The sequence below is a fragment of the Thunnus thynnus genome, chromosome 5 (genome assembly GCF_963924715.1).
Source record: "Thunnus thynnus chromosome 5, fThuThy2.1, whole genome shotgun sequence".
Classification (NCBI taxonomy): Eukaryota; Metazoa; Chordata; class Actinopteri; order Scombriformes; family Scombridae; genus Thunnus; species Thunnus thynnus.
This window is the reverse complement of record NC_089521.1, coordinates 16,671,567-16,686,728: the sequence shown is the minus strand read 5'-3', so window position 1 is coordinate 16,686,728 and position 15,162 is coordinate 16,671,567. Positions and strand designations below refer to the sequence as shown.

General features: G+C 39.8%; 1 protein-coding gene across 1 annotated transcript in view; it reads left to right on the top strand.

Annotated features, from left to right (window-relative positions):
• The window catches only part of sema3d (sema domain, immunoglobulin domain (Ig), short basic domain, secreted, (semaphorin) 3D), a 32,080-nt gene extending 18,237 nt beyond the window's left edge, over positions 1-13,843 (top strand). Inside the window, exons 9-18 of the mRNA XM_067589592.1 lie at positions 537-651; positions 916-985; positions 1,082-1,226; positions 1,826-2,048; positions 2,435-2,523; positions 2,764-2,805; positions 3,737-3,894; positions 6,126-6,190; positions 6,329-6,468; positions 12,116-13,843. Of these exons, the coding sequence (XP_067445693.1) occupies positions 537-651; positions 916-985; positions 1,082-1,226; positions 1,826-2,048; positions 2,435-2,523; positions 2,764-2,805; positions 3,737-3,894; positions 6,126-6,190; positions 6,329-6,468; positions 12,116-12,571 (1,503 nt within the window). The 3' untranslated portion in view covers positions 12,572-13,843. The remainder of the gene's footprint in view (positions 1-536; positions 652-915; positions 986-1,081; positions 1,227-1,825; positions 2,049-2,434; positions 2,524-2,763; positions 2,806-3,736; positions 3,895-6,125; positions 6,191-6,328; positions 6,469-12,115) is intronic.
• The last annotated feature ends 1,319 nt before the right edge of the window (positions 13,844-15,162 follow it).

The window sequence follows — 15,162 nt, the reverse complement described above, 5'->3', positions numbered from 1 at the left end:
CGTTTCCTATGTATAACAAAGAAGCTCACTTGAAGGCTCTTACCATGGCTCAATCAAAGGTCGCTGCTTAAAACAGCGATTCATATGCTAACATAAAACTTGCATTATTAATCAGGGCAGCCTCACTTGATTTTATACTGTCTTCCAACATGCTGCACTTCCATTTTCCCTCTTCTTTTATTTCTTCCACTCTTCTCTCTTTGTAATTTTCTCTTTCTCTTTCCTCTGTGTTTTCAATTACTCCTGACTGTCATTATACTAACAAGAAAGTCTTCTTTGTGCAAGTTAAATAAGCAGATCCATACTAGTGGCATGTGGCTCACCTGTTTATTTTCCTAATTAGTGCAGGAAATAGGAACCAGGCTGCAATGCTGTGTGTTGTCTCTGTGTTTAAGTCCATTAGATACATTATAGTGGCATAGAAGTTTAGTGCAAAGTGTGTATTATTAACTGCAGTTATCCTTTGGTTGGGTTGGGCAGCTGCACTACAGTATGCTGACTATGGTTTTGTTACAATGTTTGTGGTTGTATTTCAGAATGATGTGGGTGGGCTGAGGAGTTTGACCAACAAATGGACCACGTTCCTCAAAGCCAGACTTGTGTGTTCTATACCTGGACCAGATGGAGTGGACACACACTTTGATGAGCTCCGTAAGTGAAGATGAAAATGAAAAGTGAAAATCTAGGCCAAGAAATTGGGTTCTTGTGAACTTTAGCAAGGGACCGAATATCCAATTTTGCCAGCAGAAATCCTCAGTGGCCAGTAGCAGACTGTAGGAGCTGCTCTATATAAATAATAATGAAAATGGAGGTGATGAAAAATAAATAACATGTGCGACCACTGGAATCTTTTCTGTGTACTGTGGATAAAATAAAAAACAAATGACCTTCGTGTTGCTTCCTTTATTCTTGTAGAGGACATCTTCATGCTTCCTACCAGAGATGCCAAAAACCCCATAGTGTATGCAGTCTTCACCACCTCCAGGTATGCTCACCATTCATCACACCGTTGTCAACATCACTTGTAGTTTTTTCACCCATGCATCTTTAACCTGATCTCTTGTTTGCCCTTCCTTCTCAGCTCCATTTTCCGTGGCTCAGCCGTGTGTGTGTACAGCATGGCAGACATAAGGGCAGTGTTTAACGGACCGTATGCCCACAAAGAGGGGCCCGACCACCGATGGGTAGAATACGAGGGGAGGATACCTTATCCCCGTCCTGGAACGGTGCGTAGGACACCACGCAGAGTGGCACAGAGCCAAATAGAAAGCTCATATTTAGTCGCCTCTAGCTAATGATGATTTTCTTTTCACAAATTACATGAAAAAAGCTTACTTGCTAATTACAAAATAATAAACATTGCCCAATTTAAATGGGAGGATTCAAGGGTGAAATGTTCAAAACGCTGTAGGGTATGCATAGTTACATCTGGATCTGCAAACTTATGACGTAACCTTGGCTTTGATGAGGTTGCTCGACACTCTTAATCAGATTCTTGTTTCATTTGGGTTAATCAAGGGGGGAGGATGGATGTATAGAGAATGGAGTATAAGCTTCAGGTGTACAGCTGAGTCAGCACTGTGATTGGGCTATATATATTTACAGAAAGGGGGAGCGCAAGTAACAACATATGTTCCAGATGTGCTTTGGTTCCTACTATTCTCCATTTGTCCACCAGAGGGAGACATGCACCAGTAGATTGTTAGAAACCAATGGTCAGTTTGTTGGAGGAAAAAAGGTCACTTAACACATTCAGGGAGTGAAATCAAATGTGATTGTGAACATTTTACATAAGATCAACATATTTTTTCTTCCTGCCCTTTAGTGTCCTAGCAAGACATATGATCCAAGGATCAAGACCACCAAAGACTTCCCAGATGAAGTGATCAGTTTCATTCGTTTCCATCCGCTGATGTATCGCTCTGTGTACCCTCTGACTGGCCGGCCCGTGTTCACACGCGTCCGAGTGGACTACACACTGACTCAGATTGTGGTGGACAGAGTTTTAGCAGAGGATGGACAATATGAAGTCATGTTTCTGGGAACAGGTGAGACATACACACACTTCCTCCCTTGCTGTTGTGCAATTCTGTTTGACCACCAGAGGGCAGTAGATCACTACGAGTTGTCCTCAGCCTCAACAGATTTTGCTGATGGGTCTTGCTGTTGGAAAAATTAATTCATGTAATGTTGTGCTTGGATCCTATATCTTCTCTTAGGTCTCAGCTCTAACTTGCTCGTGCATTTTTAACACTTAAACTATAGTCTGAGAATGGTCCTGAGCTTTAGTTAGTGCCCTAGAGAAAGATGTGAGTCTATGGACTGAAGGGCCTCATCTCATCTTCATTGCATATGAAAACAATGCTTCTACCTTTCTGATTTGCATCATTTGCTTCTTGAATTAAAAATACATATTTATCACTGTCTGTTATAGATGCTGGCTCAGTTCTGAAGGTGGTGAGCATCACTCAAGAGAACTGGTCTACAGAGGAGGTAGTGCTTGAAGAACTTCAAGTATTCCAGGTTTGGTTAGCAACACAGCTACACACACATTCACAAATTCATTCACAGGGAGTGTTGCTTGTTTGATAGATGATGCCAACTGTTCTCCAGCCGTCCTTGGTGGGACAGTTGACGCAACAAACAGTTAAATATTCATCACGCTTCTGATCTACAAACTCTGAAATTCTGATGGATTTTTCAGAGCCATTAATCTTAATGTGTTGAGGTTGTAAAGTTTGTTTGTTTGTTTGACTTTTTCAGGTTCCCATTCCCATCCTCAGCATGGAGATATCTTCTAAACAGGTTCGACCTCATTCCCATCCATTTTATTTCCAAGCTCTTTACTATTTCTGCACGTCTTCTTTGCTCTTTGCCTTCATTCATGCCACATGCATTCAGCTGTGTGTGCATGCTGGCATACTTTTTTTCATCCCTATTTCATTCATGTATTCTTGTTTCCTCTCTCTCTTTAGCCCCCCCCAATTTCTTTCAAGCTCTCTCTCCCCCTCCAGCCTCATTATCTAAGGGTCAGGGGTGTCAGTAGACACTTCAACCCCAATCACAGCTTCCATTAATCTCCAGCAGCATTTGACCCGTGTGTGTGTGTGTGTGTGTGTGTCTGTATGTGCATGCTTGCTCATGTTTTCAGCAGTTGTTTGAATGTTCTGTTTAAGGAATCTCCTTAACTTCACACGAGTCAGAGCAGGTCCTCTGAATAACATTTAAAAAAACAACACACTGAGAAATCCTTAAATCTTTGTGGTTTGTTTCAGGTGTTTATTTAAGGTTTTGTCAATTTAAATAAGTTGAAGTTTTAAAATGTCTGAACTCAGACTGTGTTTACTGAGGTGAATTCTGGTTGAAACCCAGAGGAAATTTTCCTGAATGAAGAATGCATGTACAGGGGAAAAACAAACTAAATGTCACAACAGAAATCTTAATTTTCCTTCAGAACTAGCCTGTCGTGACATGCTAAAGTTTTTCCAAGGCCAACTAATTAATGAGCTTTTTACATGAAATGCATTTTACCTTAAAATCGAGAGTGGATAGAGCATCTCTGAATCATGTACTCTTTTGTACTCTTTTATGGAATGCTTCTGTTGTTGTACTTTCTGTCTGTATATATTTTTTGCACTCCAGGCCAAATGAACTTCCTTTATGGATAATAAACTTGAACTTGAAATGGATCTTTATGTATACATCACCTAAAGCAGATTGTTGTTTTTCACTATAGCAACAGCTCTACGTGGGTTCAAGTGAGGGGCTTGCCCAGGTTTCACTCAGTCGATGTCACCTTTATGGCCAAGCCTGTGCTGAATGCTGCCTGGCACGTGACCCCTACTGCGCCTGGGATGGACGTACATGTTCACGATACATCCCTGCATCCAAGAGGTATATATGTAACACTCATTCTCTTGTTCTGTCTTACAGAAAAACACCAAACTTCAAAATCTGGAGCAGATGATTAATATCTGTAGTAGCCATGATAAACTCTTGAACATTCACTCTATTGAGTTGTAGTCATCAAGTAGCATTACTGTCAACATGATCTTTAACTCTTAGCTCATTAAAAGAACAGCAAAAACAATGTCTAGTATTGTCTTGTGAAACTATTTCCCCTTTTTGGTTAGCAGACAGTGAAAATTTTATAGGCAGGCCAAGCAACTTGAACCCAAATGTATTATTTATGAAATGAAATGACAATGTTAAAAATCACTGGCACAACACAAAGCTGCCAGACTTGCATCACATATCAGGACATTCATGGGAAATTACTCATCGAGTGTATTTTCTGGAACGAACTCTTCCTACATTAGGAGACATTTAAATAACATACACATAATGTGTTTCTTGTCTCTCCCCTTATTCTCTTTAAAATGACTTTCTCCCAAGTAGGCAGACATGTTGCACAGTCATGTCTTATTGTCATTAGGTGTTTTGGAATATTATGATGTTATATGGCATTGTATTATTTACGGCAAGAACCCTGAAAATGTGTCATCCAAAGAAAAGAAAAAAAGTCAATCTAAAAACTACTTTAAACTGACCCTTTGTTGCCCTACTTCTCCATGGCGTGTGTTCCCAAGGCTGGTTCTTTATTCTAGGGCTGTCAGAAGGAGTTCATAGTTCTTGCTAAATATGTTTTCTATTTTTGGTTCATTTCGCCTCTTCAGCATTTTTCCATGCCAGAGGGTATTAGTCCATTTGAGTGCTGAGGCACTGATTAGGGATGCTATTCCTCAGCTGATTAATGCTGCTGTCCGTCCTCTCCTCTACAGTGTAGTCCTTGAGGTGAAAAGCATGAGTGTGCAAATGTGTTTTGTTTTTGTTTTTGTTTGTGTACTTGGCTTGCACAAATCTAGGTTCTACAGAATCTGTACCCTACAGTTAGGGGTCACACTGCCATATTATTGGCCAGGGGGGATGCTGTTATGGTTTGTGAAATAGTGGAGGCCCTGCTTTTGGTCTCAAGGGCTCTTTGAAAGCTGATCTTCACAGTGTCAGTGAGTGTAGGCTACAGATGTCCCATCACACAGGACTGACAGGAGGTGGAGGAGGTGCAATCAATACAAACTGAAGAATCCCTAGTGAGCAACATGAAGACATAGGCCAAAGAAACATAATTTGAACATTAACCATTCTTCTGTCTTTGTGAAAGAAAATCTAGAGAATCTACCAAATTTCACTTCCACTGTTTTTCTTGTTAAAGGCATTTGTAAGAAATGTTTTAACATCTTGAAACAAGAATAATGTCGATCTATGCACCAGTATTGTAGAAAATGTCTTGAAATAAATAGATTTGTAGGACTCAATAAGAAATGTCAGAAGACAACAGCATGACTTTTGCAGTGCATTTAGGTTTATGTGTGTCAACTAGAGAAAGATGGGAAAGGTTACTAGTAATAAGTAAGAGGTTATCTTAAATCACATCTTAACCGGTTATTGCTGGACGTAATAGTCGGGCAACAGTCAGGCAAGTTTGGCATTTAAGAAAACATACAGCACTTGGAGATGTGTGAGGTAAACTTTTTATTTGCAGCTTTTTACAGTAAATAGTCTACATGTTTTTTTTCAGAGGATTCTGGTCAGCAGATTTTATTATTTTACTCATTTTACGTTACATGTATTTTGCACTTCTTCAGTATTGCATTAACTTGGTTGAGTGACTTGGTGTTGAGAAAATTTTATGCACTTCTTCCTTTTGACAGTTTATATAAACAACACTAAATTAAAATGCTGATTCTTAACTAAACAATTAATTCCACCTACCTTGTTAATAAACAGGGAAAGTAGACCTTGAAGAAAAACTATATATTACAGAAGGATGTCAGTCTATGAGTCTATATATTACTACATACAGTATATGGAGTATGTTCTCACTAACTTGTCTTGTTTATTATCACTTTAATGTGCATGGTGTTAGGCCATGAGGTTATGAAACAAATTATTCTATTAAGATATGAATGATCAGTATTGTCAAGGTTTTATGCATCATGTGCTCGGTAATGTGTCTGAGCACTAAAAGCTTGTAAATAAAGATAAAACTTTCATATACTTGCACCAAAAGGCACCACATGACATGAATTTGTAATCTTATTAAACATCGTGTGTTTGTTCCTCAGGCGAGCTAGGAGACAGGACATCAAGTATGGAGATCCTGCTAGCCAGTGCTGGGACACAGGAGACAGTACGTAGATTTTGTTCTGTTCAGAAGTTCCTTCTGTATCTCTCTTTATAAGAAGGTCTCTTTTTTTTCTAACTCAAAACACTTATCCAGTCAACAGAGTTGATTCCGTTGGATCAATAACAGTCTTGTTTTCTTTAGGCCTTGGTGGGGGACGTGTGGAGGAGAGGGTTCTCTTTGGAGTACAGAGCAACTCCACCTTCCTTGAGTGTATCCCCAAATCTCAACAGACCCAAATCCAGTGGTACATACAGAGAGCTGGATCTGAACGCAGGGAGGAGGTCAGAGAGTGTGCTCATCTACACACACACACACACACACACACACACATAGATTTTCTTGCTCACTCCTTCCCCTTCCTTCTTTTTTTTACTCCACTCTCTGAAGTCAGAAGGTGGAAGGTGTTTTTGCTTTTCCTGGGTTTATTGTACCTGGGGGTTCCATATTTTTCATGCCAGGTTACAGGGAAGTTACAAGACCAAAGGCAGACAATAACCATTTGTTACATAAGTACTTCAAAGCATCCAAAAACATCATACTTCATCTGTCCTGTTTGGCTTCAACCTCACCTTTTATGACATCTGAGCCTTCAACCTGTCAAACCTTGTTTGTGCCACAAATCCCAGCTACAGATCTCTTGAGCAAGATAAAAACAGTGCTTTGATTGTTAGGATGCCATTCACAGCTTATATGCCAGGATATGTGTTATAGGTAATGAGGGAGCAATCAGGATCCCACTAGTTCCGTGAATTAAGCCATTATTGATATTTATGAGTGCCCAGGCCTCTCTGAAATGTTCTACAGCTCCCCAGTCGTTGAGGAAGGTGAAGAATGACTCAAACCAGACCCGCCCTAGGGGATGGGGATGGGACAGCATCTATATCATATGAAAGACAAGGGGAAAAGGATAATGAGAATTACAGTTTACCCTTGACCTTTTTAAAAAACAAACATTTTATCATTGAGAAGAACAGTATGTTTGAATGCTGGAATGCAACTGCTTTTCCCTGTGGGCCACTCTATGATGTTCAAGGTAAACTATATATTCTTTCCATTGTGTTCTGGACAGAGAAATCGAGGTGTGGATCACAAATCAACACATTACACACACTGAAGCTATTGAAATGGTTGATGTCACACAAACTACAATTTTAAACAAAAAAATAGGACCAAGAAGGACCAAAACCACTTTAGAAAAAAAGTTCCTGGGAGACAGGATGGTGGGAAAGACATACAGAGACAGAGAGATAATGTGTTTGTATTTGAGGTGTGGAAAGGAACTCGTTGATGATGACACTTGTCTACCGAATGAGACAACAGAGACCTGCTTACTCAGCACCTCAGTACCGTCCCCTCCCCTATCCAAACATAAACCTTCTTCCACCCATCGCGAGTAGGCGGCTTACCACTCAACCCGCTTACTACTCTTTACCCACTTCCACCTACACTTATTTACTCCCACAACCGGTCCCCTGTCCTCCTTCTCAGGGGTGAATGTAAACACACTAACAGGTGCAGGGGCCACTAAAGACCCATGTGTTCCTTTATTGGCCCACACAGCAGAAAGCTCTGTGTTTTGCTGTGTGTGTGTGTGTCTATGTGCATGTTCATGTTTCTTTATTATCCCCTACAGCGGAAATCATAACAGAGCACTCCCTAGGGACAGCCATGTGTTTTGGGGTAATGAACACAATGGGGTGTTTTCTGTGTTTGTGTGTCTTTGCATGCAATGATATGTGACCCATTGTACTCTAGACAAAGTGACGAAGGAGTGAATGCAGGAGTTCTTCCTCCCTAAAGATTGTCATGTGATAGACACAGAAGCTAAAAAACTAGAGCGGAACGTACAGAACGAAGGATCAATGGCAACTCAGTGGTTTTATAATGATAAAGCATCTGAGAGATTTAACTATGCTGGAATATGTGCATACAATTATTTCTAGGTGACTGAAATTTTATCTCCACTGGCAGCCCAATATGTTTTTTTTTTTTTTGGTTTAGTAATCTTTCTGATACATAGTGATAATAGTATATACAGGATAAGAATAACTTAGACTCAGGCTGGGCATTATGGGAAAAATCTTCATCATAACTTTGGTCATACTTACCAATGTTGATATTTATCAGGATATGTAACTTTAAAATGCTGCTTTGGCATTTGAAAAGTGTCCTGATAATGACTTAAGTCTAAAGAGTAAAAAAACCAAGTATTTAAATGTGCAAACAGCCTTTGTATAAATAAATGTATCCAACCAGTTAACATTCTACCTAAGACAAAAAGATAACTGCAGCACAAAAGCTTGGACAAAGCAATAACACATGGCTAATAAATTCACATGTGCTTAACATGTCAGACTATAAACATCGGTTGACTGCAGTACTGGAGTTTGAGGGAAATATTTTCTTGATCCTGGGAGCACTGTGAGTGTAATGCTTGAATTAGTTTCCTTTCTTCTTTGTGTTCACAGTCAACATGTCTTTAGCTACAAAATACATAATTGTGCTAGTTATGTTTTCGCTCCGTTTTGCTTTTTTTTCATGTGGGGTGATATATCTACAACCGAGCACATGATTGATTTGTGTTTTGTTTGAGCCCCAGCAATTCTGCTGGCAGTCAACACAAAAGTTAACTAGTGAACAACATAAATCTTGAGGTCAAAGAAACAGGTTTTTTTTTTTTTTTTAGCTGTGTGTGTGTCTTTGTGTTTGCATTGGTTAGCGTGGCATGTTTTTGGAGTGTCTTTGTCTGAGCCTTTTTACTTTGAAGATATTCAAAAAGCGTTCTTGTAATTTGATCCTTGCGGTCAACAATTTCTCGATTTTTGGGGTGTCACATGACTTCACTCTCACTGTTGCTTTTGTTCTTTTCAAATCTAGTTATTGTTTTTTCTCTTTTTCTCTCCTTACCACCCACTGGTAATGCTGAAAACATCATCAGGGTTATTTTATTCAAACTTTGGAAAGACTTCACTGCCACAGAAAACATAATATAAGACTTTTTTTAAAGGATGAGTAGTACTCCTCTTGATGAGTCAATCAAAACACCCAAAATTGAAGAAAATTCTGGTTTTGAGATAATTTCACATTGTCTGAACAATGACAAGTGTATTGACTTACTGTTCAGTTGGGAAGGAAACATAGCATTTTGGTAATGCAGGGTTTCCTTCTTGCGGAACAAGGTGGTCTATCTGCTCTCACAGCTGGTCTTGTGATGTTGGAGCAGGTAATGTCTGGAGTGTCTGGCTCATTTCAACCTCTCCCTCGCTGTGCTTTTTCCCCCAATCTGTCTCTCCCTGTCTGTTCTCTTCTCCTGTTCCTCAACCTCCCTCATCAGTCCCACCTTAATCTCTCCTCACTTCCTGCCTTCGTTTCATGCGTCTTACTCTGTCTACTTTGTTCCCTCTTACTTTTCGCATTGTCTGCACAATTTCCCACAGTCTTTTCCCTTCTGAGTTTCTCTCCACACTTTTTGCCTTCTGACGGATGTTGATAGAGGCATCCTTCACCAGCTGCTCCCAGCACCTGCAGCCCACTCCAGTACTTATTCTCCTCGTCCGCTCATACACACATTCCCTTTTCTTATCCCCTTGTAAAACTCAGCTATTAAAGATGTGAGCAGAAGGAAGAGTTTTCTCTGTGTTTCTCACAGTATGTGTGTGTGTGTGTGTAGGTGTGTGTTTCTGTTTTTCTGTCTGTCTGTGTGTTTGTGTTTGTGTGTGTGTGTGTGTGTGTGTGTGTGTGTGTGTGTGTGCATTCACCTCCTGGAGCCTGGAATGCTGGCCCATTTGAGAATTAGTAATAAGAAAAGCATGGATGACGCTGAATTTTATGCACAGTGTTCATTAGAACAAAGTGCAGGCCTCCTAACAGCACGGGAAATTCTTGACCCAATACTTAAGCATACTTACCCACATTGGTGGGTAAGTATGCACACAGTTGTTATTCATTTGTCTGCTAAAAGCTTAAAGCATTGGGTTACTCCATATACATGCACACTTGTTCAAACATACAATTATGCACCTAAGTGTCGCTGCAAACACAGGCATCCATACAATATGCTTAAAGGACGGGTTCGCAAGTGTTCAAGTCTGTCTTAAATCAATAGTCAGGTGCCCAAATGAACATTTAAACTAGTTTTGCTTGCTATAATCACTCCTCCTGTTTATACTGTCTATTAGAAGATCCCCTCCAAATGCACTTACAGTGTAAGTGATAGGGAACAAAATCCACAGTCCTCATTTTCAGCAAAAATGCATTTAGAAGTTTATCTGCTTGTGTCTGAGTCAGTCAAAAAATGTGTATCTTCTAAAGTAAAAGTCTTTTTTGTGTCTCGATGGACATTGTGTTCCTTTCCAGCTGCAGTTGAAGGATTGTAACAGAGGGATTTTGATACTAAAAAGAGTAACTTTGAAAGATATTGACTTCCCTGCAACACATTTTTGCAGGGAAGCAGGGTTGTGGATTTTGTTCCCTATCACTTACATTGGAAGTGCATTATGAGGGGATCACTTAATGGCCGGTATGAACAGGAGGAATGATTACAGCAAGAAACACATGTTCATTTGGGCACCTGACTATTGTTTCAGGACAGACTTCAAAAATTACGAACCTATCCTTTTAAAGTTGCATTGCTGTTCCATGCAGGAGTTTGTTGGCTTAATCACATGCCCAGATACACACAGACACACATGCACACACAGGCACACAAATAAAGACAGACCATCTGGGTGAGTTTAAATGTCTGGCATTTGCAGTTTAGTCACAGATGCCTTATTTTGGATAGCAGAAGGGTGCAGTGAGGGGACATCAAAGGTACACAAATAAACACAAATAATTTTTAAAAACAAATTTCTCTAAAGTGCCTTTGCGAAAGTGAGATTATATCCCACGTATATTGGCAAAGCACATGGGATATAAGGCAGTTGGTTATGTCAGGAAACAGGAGACAAACAGTGATAGAAGACAGACTATTAAGTCTAATGTGAGTAAGGGTCAAGGTCCAAAGAGCCTCTGAGGCCTGTGGGTCTGCCTCTGGCTGGACAACACATCATCAGTGTCAGACCTAGAAACCGCCACAGAGTTATACACACACTGGCACACACAGAAGCTCATATATAGAAGGATATAGGAAAACAAAACCATAGTGCACACACAGATAAATATGAATTGCCTGACATTTATGCCTGGGCCTCCCTCTCTAGCTCTCTTATCAGTTACACCTCTGGGAGGTCAGAGCAAGGTTGTGGGAGGCATGCTTTTGAAGCATCCACACGTGTATGGACACACACACTCTCACTGGTCTTTCCCTGTTGTCCGGACACAGCTGTGTTGTTTTAGGCCCTGACAGCAGCCATGCCACCTGATGAATCACGGTGGATGCTAAATGAAAAGAAGGGACCAGAAACATTAGCACGCTACTTACCCTTGCACCTTAACAGCAAGCACATGAACTTTCCCACCAACACACATACAAACCTTTTGTCAAATACCTACCTTACTGCTTACACTCATCATGCATCTAAAGATCTCTCTCCACACCACATAATGAACTCTGGCCCCTGACACCGTGGGTGACACTAACCACACCCAGTTCAATATGCTTCCTGTTTCAGGGGTCATTACCATGTTTAACACACCCTAGATACAAATCAGGTGTGAAAATGTATGTGTGTAAACAGGGTGGGAGGTATTAAGCTTGTGTCTTGTAGTGTTCAGTCATGTTGATTGATTGTTTGGGGTTAGCGAGACACAGTTTTGTTGTAAAGCTTTGAATTTTACTTAAATAAAAATATGCAAGTCCATTTAATATTTCACTTAGTTTTGTGTTATATCATCTACTACAGTAGGCAACTGTAGTCACATGACCTTGCTCTTTGTGATGAAACTATCATATGTTTGAACATACCATTACTTCTTTTTCTCTCGCAGGTCAGGCTGGATGATCGTGTTGTTCACACCGACCGAGGTCTCCTGATTCGCTCCCTCCACGCCTCTGATGCTGGCGTGTATTTCTGTGTCGCTCAGGAGCACACTCACTTCACCCACACTCTCCTCCGTCTCACACTGCAACTTGTTACACATGGACAACTTGACAGAAGGCCCAAGCCCAGCGAGGACCCCACGGTAGAGTTACGCCATGGCGGAGAGTCTCGTCAACGTTATAAAGACTACCTGAGAGTGATGAGCGCCCCGATTGGCTCTCTGGAGGAGTACTGCGATTCACTGTGGCTTGAGAAGAGGCCGTCAAGGGTGAGAGGACGAGGCTTAGGAGCTGGCAAATGGAAACACATCCAGGAAATGAAGAAGAGCAGGAACAGGAGACACCACAGAGAAAAGGAGCAAGAGAGAGTGCGAGGGAGGGCGGTGAGGACAGCAGAGCAGTGAGGGATGTGGTTTAAAAAAAGCGTTAAGGGTTTATTGCAGGGAGGATACTGTTGGATGATGAAACAGACATTAAACAGAACCGCAAATTTTGCAATGACAGATCAGTCCATGAGCAAGGAAAATCTAACTTCAAGATAATGCAGCATGAAAGACTAACACTAGCTCGAAATCAGTGTAATTTTAACAGGCTGTTTTAAACCAGCATTGGTTGGAAAATTTTCATTTCTTTATCTGCCAAGTATGTAAGAAAATTTCAGGTTTTTTTTCTCCCTACAGTAATGATAAAAATGTTTGTGAAGTTAGTCATCAGATGATATTAAAACATGTGGTTTAATTTGTGATTCTGGGAAAATATATAAAAACCCAAAGAGTTTGCTCATGGTGATGACAATGCATTCATGTTGAATGACTGTAAATATTTATATAACATGTACAGGAGATACAGCATGCTCAATTTAGTCTAATTACTGATCTGTATAACTATAATGGTAATCATGTATTATGTTTGGGCTGACAAAGTATTTTTGTACAAATGTTTCACTCCTGTGTACTGTAGGTTCAGTAGATGTTTTCTTTATTGCTATTTTTGAAAGTTATTTAAATAAATCTGCCTTGGGGTCTTTGATCCCTGAATCACGTATATTCTGTGAGGACAAACATGAATACACAATAAATGTAATACATGTGCAGTTACAGGCAAGCATGCAGCAGGCTGAGAATGGGTTAGGGTTAGATCAGCTGAGCCTATCCTGATATTACAGCACAAGTCCTTGTACACGGTATGCAGATGTCAGGATGATTCAGGACCAGCTGGTCTCTGTTTAGTCAATGTGTGTGTGTGTGTGTGTGTGTGTGTGTGAAAGAGAAAGTGGGTGGCTCTGGGAGAATCCATGAAAAATATACCAAACCAACCAAGTTACAGGTTTCTTAGAATAAACTGATAACACTGCAAAAGCTTCATCATCAGTGACATGAGCGTGAAAAGCAATTATGCAACCCTATGCCTCTGACCTGACCTATTATCACATAATAATATAGATAATATCATACACAGTACCTAGAGCTGGACTAATGTTGACAATAATATGACAAAGCTCTTTCTGTGAAAAGCATACTCAAAAGTCATGGGAGTTCTCTGATTTAGCTGATTTAGTGGTAACATTGTAAATTAGATTTTGTGGAGGCTTCTGAAAAAATGCATGTATGGTACAAATATGCACCAAACAACCATAAGGATATAGAAATAAATCTATCATTGTCCTTCACACTGGTCTGGGGTATCCAAAAACATACAATTCCTGCCCATATGATGAAGTGATATTTGGTTATGGTATTTTATTGCTTTAAATTTTACAGAAACTTCAAAAAAAGGAGATGACAGCCCGCTGGCTATCCGAATAGGAAACAATTGAAAAAATGTGTATTTATCATGCAGCAGATGGAAGAGTTTTTTTTAACCAGATGGTTATAAAAGTCTTTAAAGATTCTTGAAATACCTTCATAACAGCAGGAGGTGTTTTTAAACCTTCTTGATTTTTCAAACATGCTGGTTTTAAAGAACCTGATGAGTGTCCCAAACTGTGGTTATATACATATGCAAACAGCATTAAAGTCAGGGAATCTCCCATTTTGTGTTCCTCCACAGTGATTTCTCCATGTGTCTTGTAACAAAAACAATAAATATTTTAAGCACTTCCTCCATGTCTATAGTTTATTTATCAGTCAGCTGCAAAGAACAAACTACATCTCCCCCAAAAAAGAAACACCAAAGGTACACCAAGAAGAAGACAAGAACAGGCTTTAAGAAAGCTTTATTTTAGAAATGTATTTTTAAATGCTTAAACTCAATTTTTTATGTTATGATCACAATATAATGCAGAGTGTTAAGTGCAGCTGCCAATCAGTGTATACATTTTACTGAAGAATTGATAGGTTTAAAATGCCTTTAGACATTTATGTGTTTATACCCTTCATTCTTCTGGGCCTTTCCCTCAATAACTCCCATCTGCCTCATACATTCATGGGTCTAAAATGCAATTAACTACTCAATTGATAGAGGTGAGAGGAGAGTGATGAAAATGGGGAGAAAGTAAAAAAACAAGTTTGACAGAAGATGAGAATTTTGAGAGATGGAGCAAAGGAATGTGGGTATGCTGTGTGTTCTGCTGACATCCCAATTATTACACATGTATGGTCTACATGAAATTAACACCAGTTGCCACATTGTGTTAACAGCACAATTTAGCAATGTAATGATTGTACTAGAATGCACACTGAGCAGAATATAGGAATAATCAAAAGGAAGAACTAATTTACTTTTCAGTGTTTCTGTGGGTGATGTTTTTTGTTCTGCTCTGAGTTTCAACATTGAGTCAGTGACATAACAAGGTTATGACAAATATTTTTTCTGCAGGTTATTCTTCCAGCAATCCCATATTTGCGTATGCTTTTTGACGTAACTCTCCTTTCCTACATAAAAGGTCTATTGTCAGATGTTTTGCTTCCTCATAGGGAGCTCCTCACAGTACATGTGCTTGTGCGTCAGGCAGATCATACACTATTGTGCAGAGACTTAACTTGACCTTCACATT